A 14,277-nucleotide genomic window follows, 5' to 3' on the forward strand; every position below is an offset into this window, starting at 1 on the left:
CTGGGGTGGCGGATATTACTGGGGCTAGGTAAAATCCTCCACGGAAAGGTACAAAGTGTAACGTCAAATTCTGTGGAACTACAAAGCTTTTTCATTTGCACGAGTACGCCAGTATGTTAAAACAGCTAACAGCCACAGTAGTGAAACTATCGTGAAATGCATTTCAGACTCTTAGCGTGAAGCAATCGGGAAGCTGACTGCCTATATACCGGCAGCCGGCTTCCCGACTGTCTTATCCCGGCAAGGGTGAAATGCCGGGTGCTGGATGTAGACGCCCGCATTTCCCCGACACCGAGAGACTGGCGCCCGGCATCACGATCGTAGTGATGCCGGGCGCCGGGAGCGAACAGCCGCGGGGGGGGGGAGAGTTAGGTTTAGGGCTCCCGGGGGGGACTTAGGGTTAGGCACCCCCCCAGGAGGGTTAGGGTTAGGCTAGGAGGAGGGAGGGTTAGGGTTAGGCACCCCCGGGGGGGGACTTAGGGTTAGGCACCCCCCCGGGGGACTTAGGTTTAGGCAGCGGGGAAGGGGGTGGTTAGGGTTAGGCACTTGGGGGGGAAGTTAGGGTTAGGCACCCCTAAGGAGGGTTAGGGGGGTTAGGTTAGGTTAGTGGATACTTACCTATCCACGATCGGGATTTCCAGCGCTGTCGGGCTTCCGCTGCTTCTCACTCTGCTCCTGTCGGGCTGACGCTGACGGGAATCGAACCGCCGGCCATGCGGCCGACGCTATATCATACCCATTCCCTCTTAGCTACACTACATTTAGTATTTGCTTTGCGCATACCACAATCTCAGATCTTGATTCCCGTAAACTGCATACACACTAAACGATATCCTCACTGAGCGATATCGTTTAGTGTTTTCCCGGCAGTGGTGTGCTCAATGTTATTAACGACATTGAGCGCACACGCTGAATAATATCATTAACAATACCGTTCAGTGATGGCACCCTCCGTCATCCCCGAACCTGCACAACCTGGCGATATCGTCAGGTTGGACTGGAGGTTCGGGCGATGAACAATGTTGTCAACGACCAGCAGGAGCACGCATCGCTGGTCGTTGACGGCATACACTTTGGCCGATATTGTGAACAATAACGAAATCGTTCAATCTCTCATAATATCGGCTAGTGTGTACGCGGCTTAAGAGCATAATTGGTGTGTGACTTACACGCAGGGATTACATGTGTATGCACACAATCATATCCTAGATATTGGAGGTTAGTAATGAGGCACAGTCTGTCTCGCCACAGTTCAGACATAGATTCTTCTGTTGTCAAAATGGACTTAGTCACAAGAGTTATTTCTCACAAGTTGTTGCTATATTTATTCAGCAATGAGAGGCACGTACAAGAACCAGGCGCAAGAGTGTATAAGCACTTCATAATATACGACTGACGCCGGGAAACTTGAGTGGCTTGCATAGTATTCCTTAAGTAAAAATAAGCTGCTTACCCTATATAGCCGCTGCAGAGTTCTAATACTGGGACGACAATATCTCCGGGTAAACAAATCACTGGGTACTTACATTACATCTCTTCGGTAGAGTTTGTTCATATTGAGCTGTGCTAATGACTTTCATTATTTTGAAAATAAGCCTGGACACAATGCCATTACTTGGGGGGGGATATATTTACTAAAGACGTTTTTTCAAAGCTTGCAATTCTCTGTAATGAGGGCTGGATTTAAAAGAGCAATGATAACACATGCAAAACAAGCCTGATTTTGTGTGCGCATTACTATTGCCTTTTTAAATCCAGCCCTCTTCAAAAACTAATCTTTAGTAAATACACCCCTTGAACTTTTCCTTGGGCCATTCAATACAGCCAATACCACAATTTGTAGGTCCCAAGTAAGGTAAAACCATTTTAGGAGCCTATTTCCAACTTGTCCTGATAAATTGTGTTCCTCTATTGATTGAAACTATGGGTAAACAAGTATTCTGAGTTACAGATGGGGTTCAGGAGACTATCTAAGGAAACCCATCTTATATGCCCTTGTTATAGAATTTTAAAGAGTAATGTGCACATACAGACAGACATATGGTCCAGGTAAGTCCAATTGGTGAATCCTGCATTTGGCAACATAGAAATAATCTCTATTGGAAAAATATATGTAAATTCTTTCAATGCATTTTATTTTTAAATATTATAAATGCAGAGTGGAAGATCCTACATTTATTCTATGCTCTATCAAGGAAACATTGTAATTATATGGGCTATATTGTATTTACTGTAAATAGCATGATGTCTCCACTAAATTATGAATAAAAATGGAAGGAATATTCCACCATTAGTTAAATGAGATATGCCCCCTGCATACAGCAAGCGGGTTTCGGAATATAGATAGAAAGTAAAAAGGTCGACAATGTCTAGATAGACACCAGATGATAGGTAGTCAATAAGGTCGACTGGGACAAAGTGTCGACACACTAAAGGTCGACATGTAAGAAGGTCGGCATGGTCAAAATGTCGACAAAAAAAATGGTCGCTTACCCCGATGATTTGAGTTAGGCACTTACCCATATGGTTAGGGATAGGCACCAGGAGGGAGGGTTAGGGTCAGGCATTTACCGGAGGGTTAGGGTAAGGCACTAGAAGGAACGGTTAGGGTCAGGCACCTACCCCGATGGTTAGGGTTAGGCACCGGGAGGGAGGGTTAGGGTTAGGCACCAAGGGGAGAGTTAGGGTGAAGCTTAGGGCTAGAAAACAAAAAAATTGTGTCGACCTTTTGATCCTGTTGCCCATTTGTACCTGTCAACCTTTTTACATGTTGACATATAGTATCAACCTTTTGTCCCTGTCGACCTATTGGTATCGATGTACAGACTATGCACAGCCGTTTGCTGTGGGTGTGGATTAACAGATAGACAGTAAGACGGTTCGCAGCGTCTAGATAGACACCAGATGTTAGACAGTCGATAGGGACAAAAGGTTGACACATTATATGTCAATGTGTGAAAAGGTTGACAGGTACAAATGGGCAACAGGATCAAAAGGTCGACACAAAAAAATGGTTGACACAATTTTTTGGTTTTCTAGCCCTTATCTTCACCGTAACTCTCCCCTTGGTGCCTAACCCTAACCCTCCTTCCTGGTGCCTAACCCTAACCATCAGTGTAGGTGCCTGACCCTAACCATTCCTTCTAGTGCCTTACCCTAACCCTCCGGTAAATGCCACAAAAAAATGATCGACGCTTGTTTTTTTTAGGGTTAGGCACCATGGAGGGGAGGGTTAGGATTAGGCACTAGAAGGGATGGTTAGGGTCAGGCACTTCCCCCCGATGGTTCAGGGTTAGGCACCAGGAGGGAGGGTTAGGCATTTACCGGAGGGTTAGGATTAAGCACTAAAAGGGACGGTTAGGGTCAGGCACTTACCCCGATGGTTAGGTTTAGGCACCAAGGGGAGGGTTAGGGTGAAGACTAGGGCTAAAATAAATAAATAAATAATGTGTTGACCATTTTTGTGTCGACCTTTTGATCTTGTTGCCCATTTGTACCTGTCGACCTTATTACATTTTGACCTTTAGTGTGTCGACCTTTCTCCCTGTCGACCTTTTGTCTCATTCTGCCTATTGACTGTCTAACATCTGGTGTTTATCGAGACACTGTCGACCGTTTTACTGTCTATCTGTTAATCCACACACACTGTACATTGCAAGTCCTTCCATTGGGCAGTGCACACTTCTGCTGCTCCGCAAGTGTCACCATCTTGCTCTGTAAGGTCATGTGCTTTGGCGACATCAAAGGGCATTCCTGCCCAGCACCACCAAAAAATGGTTTTGTGCTGCATCTCGGCCATTTTGCTCTTTATAAATGGGGCCCTTTATGCTATTTGTTTGGTCCATGAATTTTACCTTCATAAATCAAAAGCTTCTATCGTCTTTCCATTGTAGATGCTGAAAAAGGCTGCCACTTTCTTCATATTCTGACCTGCGTACGACAACGTTTTGGTTCCGGCATTAATGAAGTTATGCTGCAGCGAGTGATTGATGCACTTGAGAAGAACAGTGATATTATTAGCACAATGGAAAAACATTACACTGCATTCTGATTTAGAACACGGGACAATAGCTATGTACCAATGGAGAGCTTATTTCCTTTTTTAAATATGTCCGCCAGTGGAAATTATGATATATCACTGTTTACAAAGGACACATGAGTATTTTTATTAATATTGCTCAGATATATTTATTTTTATAACCAAAACGTCATAATAAAATATTTGAATACAATGTATAATAATGTTCTGAATATATTTGTTTATAAAAAAAAAAACAAAAAAAACAGAGGGCCTGATTCAGACCCACTCGCGAGCGGGTGTCCGCTCGCAAGTGGGTCGATGTTATGCACTGAGCATGCGCACGACGGAGGGAGCTCCGTCGTGCGCATGCGCCAGACGCGACGAGCGAAGGAAAGTCCTTCGCTCGTTGTGTCCGATCAAAGGGGGCATGCTGTCAATATTGATTGACAGCACGCCCCCTTTGGTGGGCGTGCCGGGGGCGTGCCTCCCTGACGGGGGCGTTCCCACGGGAACGCCTCCCGTCAGAAGCCGGCCCACTGACATCACTAGTGATGTCAGTGGGAGTGATTTTGGCTCTGATAGAGCCAAAATCACTCCGGAGCTTGCGGTTGAAAACCTCAACCGCAGGCTCCGGCTCGCAATTTCGATGGTCGCGATGGTCTCGACCATCGCGGCCATCACAAAGCACGCTCGTATAGCCTGTGGGTGGTGACCCACAGCTATACGAGCGTCCAGGAGGACGCTCCATGAAAATGGAGCCCGGCCCTCATTCAGAGCGTGCGCTCTGCTCAGAGCGTACGGCTCTGAATGAGGGCCAGAGTGCACTCATCTAAAAGTTTACCAAGCTGTCTACTTGTTGAAGTAGAATCCTTGGGGATGTGAGGAGAAATCCAACAAGTGCCGGGTGCGCAACTTTTTGCCGGCTTAACACGGCACTAACAGCCGTGCGCACTGCACTTTAGTCAGTGAGTGCCGGTTACCGCGCCTTAACACTTAGGTTTAGTCGCGAGAACCGGAGCTCCTTCCCGCGGCTATTCAACATCGCACTGGATTGAATTTGGCCCAGTGAGCAATAATATTACAAGTGGGTAAGATAACCGCCGTACAGAGACAATGTGCAATGATACTAGAAGTCGTCAAAGCAAGAAAAATAAGGAATCAGGCAGCTCTGTCATACAGTGATTAGTGTTAATGAGAGACAAGGCATCACAGGAAAATGTACAAAAGCAGCAGCGAGGACAATGGTTACAAAGAGCACATCCTCGGAAACGACCAGCGGTAGTGCGCATCGCTGGTCGTTTCCGACATTGTCCATCGCCTGAACATGCAGCACAATCTGACGATGTCGTCAGGTTGCTGCATGTTGGGGAATGGGGGAAGAGAGCCCGGCGCTGAACGATATCGTTAATGATATTGTTCAGTGGGTGTGCTCAATGTCATGAATGACACTAAGCACAGCCTGCCGGGGACACACTAGACGATATCACTCAGGGAGCATATCGTCTAGTGTGTACGCACCATTAGAAACATTTGCAACACATGTATCAACTTTATTCATCCTCCAGTGTATATAGACAGCAGCATACCGAAAAAGTTACCGTCAAAGGACAACAAAACTTTTATAAACTAAAACTTAGGAACAGCATATTATCGACAAGTGTCAAAGGGACTACAAACTGACAGCGGTGTAAAGTACTTACCCCGTATTAAACAAGTTGAGGACTTGCAATGTATCAACTACTTTATGACCACAGGTGTTACAGTAAAATATGACTTGTATTACCACTATATACATCTAAGTTATTTATATAGAAGGAATGAGTGTTACTCTGTTCAGTTAAAATTTACCATTCATATTGTAATTGGGTTATGTGATTACATAATGTCTATACAAGATGTTATTATTTGTGAGTGTCAGTTGTGAGCTTAAGTAAACTTATAAACATGCAGTGATATAGTTTAAGCGTGAGTTTATTCTCATTTGGGTTTTCCCAAGTAGGCCCGGTCTACTACCAATACTTGGGTGGAGGCACTGAATTAATAGTAATAGGAGGTACACCACTTAACATGAGTTTAAGGGTGGGTAAAAAAGATTACATAGGAGTTAGTAACCTGGCAGGGGCGTATCTATAAAGGGTGCAGGGTGTGCGGGAAACACGGGCCCCTGGGTCCAGGGGGGCCCCGCACCACACACCCTGCACCCATAATATTACTTACCTCTCCGAAGTCCCACGTTGGCGCGGGCGTGCGGCGCTGTAAAACGACTGGAAAATGGCCACGGCGGCTATTTTCCCGTCGTTTGCGCATGCGCAGTACAGGGAAAATGCCCGCCACGGCCATTTTCCCAGTGACCTGTGCATACACTATAGACTCTGGCCACACTCTAGTGCCCAGAGTCTATAACTCCGGCACTGGCTGCGCACAACTCAGTGCGCTGCCGGGCGGAGATCAGGGGGCCCGTGTCGGAGACTGCACATGGGTCCCCTCCTCTCTAGCAACACCCCTGTAACCTGGTGTCCCTTTAGAGGGTAAAGGGGGGTTACAAGGGTGTCTAATGGGTTTTTCCAAACTGTTTCTTTCTGATTTTCCACCTAAATCCCAGATCTGACTAGAGATTTGGAACACAGGGCCTGATTCAGCGCGAACCGACCACTGCGATCGCAGTAACTACACAGACCCATCACAGGAATGTGAGAGGCATTTAAATCACGTTTCATTTATGACAATATCTGTTTGAACAGATTTAAATCATAGTAGTATATTCTGAAGACAAAGTCACGCGTAGCATCTTTAGGTGTAGTGAATGCATTATGAACACTTTACAGTTACATGCGGTCACCACGCAGTACTGTATAGCATACAAAGCATGTTTGTGATGCAGAATGTCATACTGATCTATGATAGGATTTTCTCTATGCAGCTGCTGTTCATACTATTACAGTCAGGGCCGTAACTATGTGACTGCTGCACACAGTACAAGGCGGAGGGAGCAAACCCCTCACTGCCCTGGTAGCACTTGTATTTAGCTTACAGGACGATGTGTGGTGGGAAGGTCTGGCACTATTACAGCACTGATCGATAGAGCACATAACTGGAACAATTTCTCCTACAGAATGTCCCTATCCTATTTACTATTTATGTACTGTCACATACATTCATTATGGAAAATAGTGATGTTTAATCTATATAATAACTGTAGAAGGTCTGTCCCATCTTCTCGAGTAGTGAATGCCTGGGTGCCCTCCTTAAAGACTACCACTGTGAGGGAGGGAGATGGGACAGCCTTTTGAGGAGGACCAGCCACCGAGAACCGGGTAAGGATGGGGGGGTGTCGGAGCCATGATGGCCGTGGGGTTGGGATGAAACCACAAAAGGGAGGGGATTGGGATTAATCCAGTGTCTGAGTAACCCGAAAAAGTAAATATATATAATATCAATAGGTTAAGACTTGCTGACCAGAATTAAAGTCAATGAAAGCATCTGAACAATAGACAACAAGTGCTTGAGTGAAAATCTGGCTATGTTCCTGCAAGATTTGTCACTGAGTGCTTCAATCTTGCAGAGCTTAAATAGTGCTGGGTTTGAAAAACATACACTCAGAAGCTATTATTACGATTATTATATTTTATTTATATGGCGTACCAACAGGGCTGCCATCAGAAATTATGGGTCCCGATACTGACAAAATAGGAAGGGCCCCCCTGCCCGTGTTTCGCAACTCCAGCCATGCAGTCTGTCTCCAGTTCCAGCCAGACCCCTTCTGTGTCCCCAGCTATCCAGCCACCCTTCTGTGTCCCCAGCTATCCAGCCCCCCCATTCTGTGTCCCCAGCCAGACTGCCCCCCTTCTGTCTCTCCAGAGTCAATCCTCACAGTTACTTTCTTCTTGACTGTGTGTTCCTCTCTTTCAGCACCATGACGTCACGTGCCGAGTCTCATAAAAACAAAACAACTTTATTGCATGACAGGTAGCCGGGCTGGAGGCCGGGTGGTTGGGCTGGAGGGTGGGCGAGGAAGTGGGCGGGTGGCAGCTAGTGGGTGGGAAAGTCGTCAGGCAGCGGGATTGCGGACCAGGTCCCCTCTCCAGGGCCGTTTCTTTCAGTCGGCTTTTAGGGCAGTTGCCCAAGGGCCCGAAGCTTCAAGGGGCCCTCCAGCCCCCTGCAGCCGCGGCTAGTGAGTAAATGTTTTGTTTTTTGGTTTTTTTTTAAGCACTGTCCCCCAGCGCCGGCAGCTGTGTATTTGTTGTACTTAGCAGCCAATGAGAGTCTGCAATGCCCCCATTAGTAGTGCCCTCAGTGGTAATGCCGCCATTAGTAGTGCCCCCAGTAGTAATGCCCCCTGTAGTAGTGCCCCCAGTAGTAGTGCCTCTTACACAAAAATAAACAGTAACACACAATAATTACCTTAAGTCTCGCTCCTGTGTCCGCTGCCATCTGACTGGCTGCTCCTCTGAACTATGGGAGAGACGTCATGACATCTCTGCCATAGTGCCCACTGTGGAAGCTGGAAGCCGGATCTCAGTAGTGAACTCCAGCCTCCGACTGCCGCTGTAGGGAAGGAGCCTGGCGCTTGTTGGTAACAAAATCTCAGTGGGCGCCCGGCAACTCCCTGCGTCGCAGGACTGACTGGCCATGTAAGGAAGGCTGGAGGAGGCGAAACTGGTTCCGCCTCCAAATAGAACAGACGGAATGCAGGTCCACCCCGTTCTGGCTCACTTTAACCCCTGTTTACAAGAGTTGCCTTATATCCAGCTATGTCAGCCTTGTTATCTGCAAAACTTATTTTACATCCATTTACATACATCTTTACCTGCACAGCTTATTTATAACCACAAATAGAGTATCCAGCTACTTCAGCCCTAATACCTGCATACCCTACTTACAATCATTGGCACAATATCTGGTTACTATGTACAGTGTGTAAACTTTGCCACAAAGTGTGATCTTCCATTGCTATGTCTTGTGTTTGCCACAATGTGTAATCTTCCATTGCTATGTCTTGTGTTTGCCACAATGTGTAATCTTCCATTGCTATGTCTTGTGTTTGCCACAATGTGTGATCTTCCATTGCTATGTCTTGTGTTTGCCACAATGTGTGATCTTCCATTGCTATGTCTTGTGTTTGCCACAATGTGTGATCTTCCATTGCTATGTCTTGTGTTTGCCACAATGTGTGATCTTCCATTGCTATGTCTTGTGTTTGCCACAATGTGTGATCTTCCATTGCTATGTCTTGTGTTTGCCACAATGTGTAATCTTCCATTGCTGTCTTGTGTTTGCCACAATGTGTAATCTTCCATTGCTGTCTTGTGTTTGCCACAATGTGTGATCTTCCATTGCTATGTCTTGTGTTTGCCACAATGTGTGCTCTTCCATTGCTATGTCTTATATTTGCCACAATGTGTGATCTTCCATTGCTATGTCTTATATTTGCCACAATGTGTGATCTTCCATTGCTATGTCTTGTGTTTGCCACAATGTGTGATCTTCCATTGCTATGTCTTGTGTTTGCCACAATGTGTGATCTTCCATTGCTATGTCTTGTGTTTGCCACAATGTGTAATCTTCCATTGCTGTCTTGTGTTTGCCACAATGTGTGATCTTCCATTGCTATGTCTTGTGTTTGCCACAATGTGTGCTCTTCCATTGCTATGTCTTATATTTGCCACAATGTGTGATCTTCCATTGCTATGTCTTATATTTGCCACAATGTGTGATCTTCCATTGCTATGTCTTGTGTTTGCCACAATGTGTAATCTTCCATTGCTATGTCTTGTGTTTGCCACAATGTGTGATCTTCCATTGCTATGTATTGTGTTTGCCACAATGTGTGATCTTCCATTGCTATGTCTTGTGTTTGCCACAATGTGTAATCTTCCATTGCTATGTCTTGTGTTTGCCACAATGTGTAATCTTCCATTGCTATGTCTTGTGTTTGCCACAATGTGTGATCTTCCATTGCTATGTCTTGTGTTTGCCACAATGTGTAATCTTCCATTGCTATATCTTGTGTTTGCCACAATATGTGATCTTCCATTGCTATGTCTTGTGTTTGCCACAATGTGTGATCTTCCATTGCTATGTCTTATATTTGCCACAATGTGTGATCTTCCATTGCTATGTCTTATATTTGCCACAATGTGTGATCTTCCATTGCTATGTCTTGTGTTTGCCACAATGTGTGATCTTCCATTGCTATGTCTTGTGTTTGCCACAATGTGTGATCTTCCATTGCTATGTCTTGTGTTTGCCACAATGTGTGATCTTCCATTGCTATGTCTTGTGTTTGCCACAATGTGTGATCTTCCATTGCTATGTCTTATATTTGCCACAATGTGTGATCTTCCATTGCTATGTCTTGTGTTTGCAACAATGTGTGATCTTCCATTGCTATGTCTTGTGTTTGCCACAATGTGTAATCTTCCATTGCTATGTCTTGTGTTTGCCACAATGTGTGATCTTCCATTGCTATGTCTTGTGTTTGCCACAATGTATAATCTTCCATTGCTATGTCTTGTGTTTGCCACAATGTGTAATCTTCCATTGCTATGTCTTGTGTTTGCCACAATGTGTAATCTCCCATTGCTGTCTTGTGTTTGCCACAATGTGTGATCTTCCATTGCTATGTCTTATATTTGCCACAATGTGTAATCTTCCATTGCTATGTCTTGTGTTTGCCACAATGTGTAATCTTCCATTGCTATGTCTTGTGTTTGCCACAATGTGTGATCTTCCATTGCTATGTCTTATATTTGCCACAATGTGTGATCTTCCATTGCTATGTCTTGTGTTTGCAACAATGTGTGATCTTCCATTGCTATGTCTTGTGTTTGCCACAATGTGTAATCTTCCATTGCTATGTCTTGTTTGCCACAATGTGTGATCTTCCATTGCTATGTCTTATATTTGCCACAATGTGTGATCTTCCATTGCTATGTCTTATATTTGCCACAATGTGTAATCTTCCATTGCTATGTCTTGTGTTTGCCACAATGTGTAATCTCCCATTGCTGTCTTGTGTTTGCCACAATGTGTGATCTTCCATTGCTATGTCTTGTGTTTGCCACAATGTGTGATCTTCCATTGCTATGTCTTGTGTTTGCCACAATGTGTGATCTTCCATTGCTATGTCTTGTGTTTGCCACAATGTGTGATCTTCCATTGCTATGTCTTGTGTTTGCCACAATGTGTGATCTTCCATTGCTATGTCTTGTGTTTGCCATCAATGTGTGATCTTCCATTGCTATGTCTTGTGTTTGCCACAATGTGTGATCTTCCATTGCTATGTCTTGTTTGCCACAATGTGTAATCTTCCATTGCTATGTCTTGTGTTTGCCACAATGTGTGATCTTCCATTGCTATGTCTTGTGTTTGCCACAATGTGTGATCTTCCATTGCTATGTCTTGTGTTTGCCACAATGTGTGATCTTCCATTGCTATGTCTTGTGTTTGCCACAATGTGTAATCTTCCATTGCTATGTCTTATATTTGCCACAATGTGTAATCTTCCATTGCTATGTCTTGTGTTTGCCACAATGTGTGATCTTCCATTGCTATGTCTTGTGTTTGCCACAATGTGTGATCTTCCATTGCTATGTCTTGTGTTTGCCACAATGTGTGATCTTCCATTGCTATGTCTTGTGTTTGCCACAATGTGTGATCTTCCATTGCTATGTCTTGTGTTTGCCACAATGTGTGATCTTCCATTGCTATGTCTTATATTTGCCACAATGTGTGATCTTCCATTGCTATGTCTTGTGTTTGTCATCAATGTAGAATATTCTGAAAATTAGACAAATGTATAATTTTAAAATACTTTTCTACCAATGTGTGATTTTTAGCTATTGTTCATCTTTGCTATCAGGGTGTACTCCTCAGTTCCTATGACTCTATTCCTGCTGAAGTCTGGTTACCACCATCACCTGTGCAAACTCCATTCTTCACTCCAGCTTCCTGCCCAGTCTGTCTTCAAACCATTGAGGTCCATAAATTGAACTATTCTCTAACTTCTGTATTTGTGACCATGTAAATGCATTACCTACAGTATTTATACACTCATAAAGTCTTTCATTTCATCCCAGCTTCTGCCTCAGCTCCCCAACTTTGTCACTGACCCAGTGTTGTGACACTTACATACTGTTCATGATGTTACCTATTTATCTGACTTCAGTCACCTTACTTGTACCTAACATAACTTCAGTTTGGAGTAAGTCAGTTCTATAAAGGCAGAAGCATCCACACACTTAAATCATTTCAGTTATTTCCCTTTAATGAACTGCTGATATATAGTTTTGCAATTTAAATGAGTGGCCTGGATATTCTTTGTTTCACTGTTGTTTACTAAAATGAGCATTCAGTGCTACCCATTTGTTGCTGAGATCTGTAGGCCTCTAGGAATTTCAGCGTTCATTGCTTAAATATATCATCTTTCACTTTCCTTTTCTGTAACTGTATCCGTAGTCACCCATAGATCATTAATATGGTAATATTGACCTATCTTATCAACAACTGTAGCTATGGAAACAAACTATGAACTGCACTGATTGTTTCTATAGTCGTCTTGTTGTTAAGGAAGATCATTTAGTATCAGTGGATTTTTGAGTTCTCAGCAGGTAATTTCAGGCAGAAGTATTGATGTTGTCCAATCAATTTTAGTACTGATGATTTTCAATAAAGAAACATCATGTACCCTTTAAGTGTGATGGGTACAGGAATTATTTCCATGCAATGGCTTTATTAGAGAGCGTGGACGTTACAATGGTGGAAAATGCAGTTTCTATAGGAACACCATAACAATTCACCATCTTCTTTTCAGAAAGTATATTAAAGAATAGGTAACATTTCCTGCTCTTTAAATGTTTCCCCTTTTATGTAGCTTTTGGCATGCATGGTATTACTTCACTAAAGTTGGCTTCATAAACTGGGATTTGTTCTATTCTAAAAAAAAAAAGGACATAAAAATTGTAAAAAAAAATAAAAACTATTTTCATTAACATAGCAACCCCTTTGTTTTTCATACATTTGTGCCATGTCTCCACTTTCCAATTATTAAATGTTCTGTGACATGTAGAAGTAATTATTTAATTTAAAAGGTGTGACCTGACAATTGACTTTCGCAAGGAGAAAAAAAAACCATCAACAAAACTTATTTACCCAAAAGAAAAGTGAATGAAAGTCTACGTTACACTGAGGTTACTGGATCCAAACCATCAAAATGTTTTCAAAAGCTTAAAGGGGTCACCACATTAGGACAAACCCCTTCTTCCTGCAATGTGCTCCATTGGTTGGAGTTTATCTCTGGGATTCCCACCATTGTCTGATTCTTGCTGCCCACAGTCAGCTCTGTTAGCTAATAGAGGTGACTGCTGTCAGCACTGGCATACATTACCTGCTCTTCTTATCCCAGCAGCTAGTACAGTGGGTGTGTTGTAAATGGGAGTCCTGGTTGGCCAGGCTGCATTTCCTATTCAATCAAGAGCCCCATTTTCAATAAGCATATTAAACAACCAAGGTAGATATATCAAGACTTAGGGAGAGATAATGGGGAGAGTAGAACCTGTAAAATGACAGGTAGAAGCTGATTGGTTGGTACTTTCTCTCTTTCCACTTTATTTCTCTACAAAGCTTCATACATCTCCCGCCGATATATTCCCCCCCTCCCCCAGTCCATTTTTCACTGTCAACATTAAATCCATATTCTCCTATATCAGTTGTTAGGCCAGGGGGGGTTTCCACTCCCATTTCAGCTTGACACTGTTGGGGAGCATGTACACATGATATTTGCAATTGGGCACTGTCAGCACACCCCTCCCACGTCCCTAGTTCTACTGGATAGGCATCTTGATGAAAGTGATTACAAGGGAAACAGCTATTACAGCACAGCTCCAGTTAATAAATCTTTGTTGTCGCAAACCTCTATATTGGGCATGTCATTCCTTATCAATGCTTTATTATATGGCTTGGGCATTAATTATCGATATCTATAAATTATGTTTTATTTACTCCACATTTAAATTAACTAATTCTTGTGTCTGTGGGAGACACATTCATTAGACCGTTATTTAATTTATAACTGACAAATGATGGTAATATTGCAGTATCTTCTGGAATTGTGGTCTACCACGGCTACATAGAATAGCAATGCAGTAATGGAGACCTAGGGCTGGGCCATAACTAGGGTAGTGCAACACAGGGCACCGCAGGGCAGGGGGCACTGTTTGGGCCTGTCAATTTTCCTGTTTATTATAATTCTCACTTGT

At 43.7% G+C, this 14,277-nt stretch overlaps 1 protein-coding gene across 2 annotated transcripts in view; it reads left to right on the forward strand.

Annotated features, from left to right (window-relative positions):
* Positions 1–4,493, forward strand: part of STN1 (STN1 subunit of CST complex) — a 64,813-nt gene extending 60,320 nt beyond the window's left edge. For both annotated transcript variants that reach the window (XM_088448736.1, XM_088448735.1), the window contains exon 10: positions 3,894–4,493. In XM_088448736.1, coding sequence (XP_088304862.1) covers positions 3,894–4,051 — 158 coding nt within the window. In that variant the 3' untranslated portion in view covers positions 4,052–4,493. The remainder of the gene's footprint in view (positions 1–3,893) is intronic.
* Positions 4,494–14,277: the final 9,784 nt, after the last annotated feature.

The sequence above is a fragment of the Taudactylus pleione genome, unplaced genomic scaffold (assembly GCF_031769625.1).
Source record: "Taudactylus pleione unplaced genomic scaffold, aTauple2 ptg000464l, whole genome shotgun sequence".
NCBI lineage: Eukaryota > Metazoa > Chordata > Amphibia > Anura > Myobatrachidae > Taudactylus > Taudactylus pleione.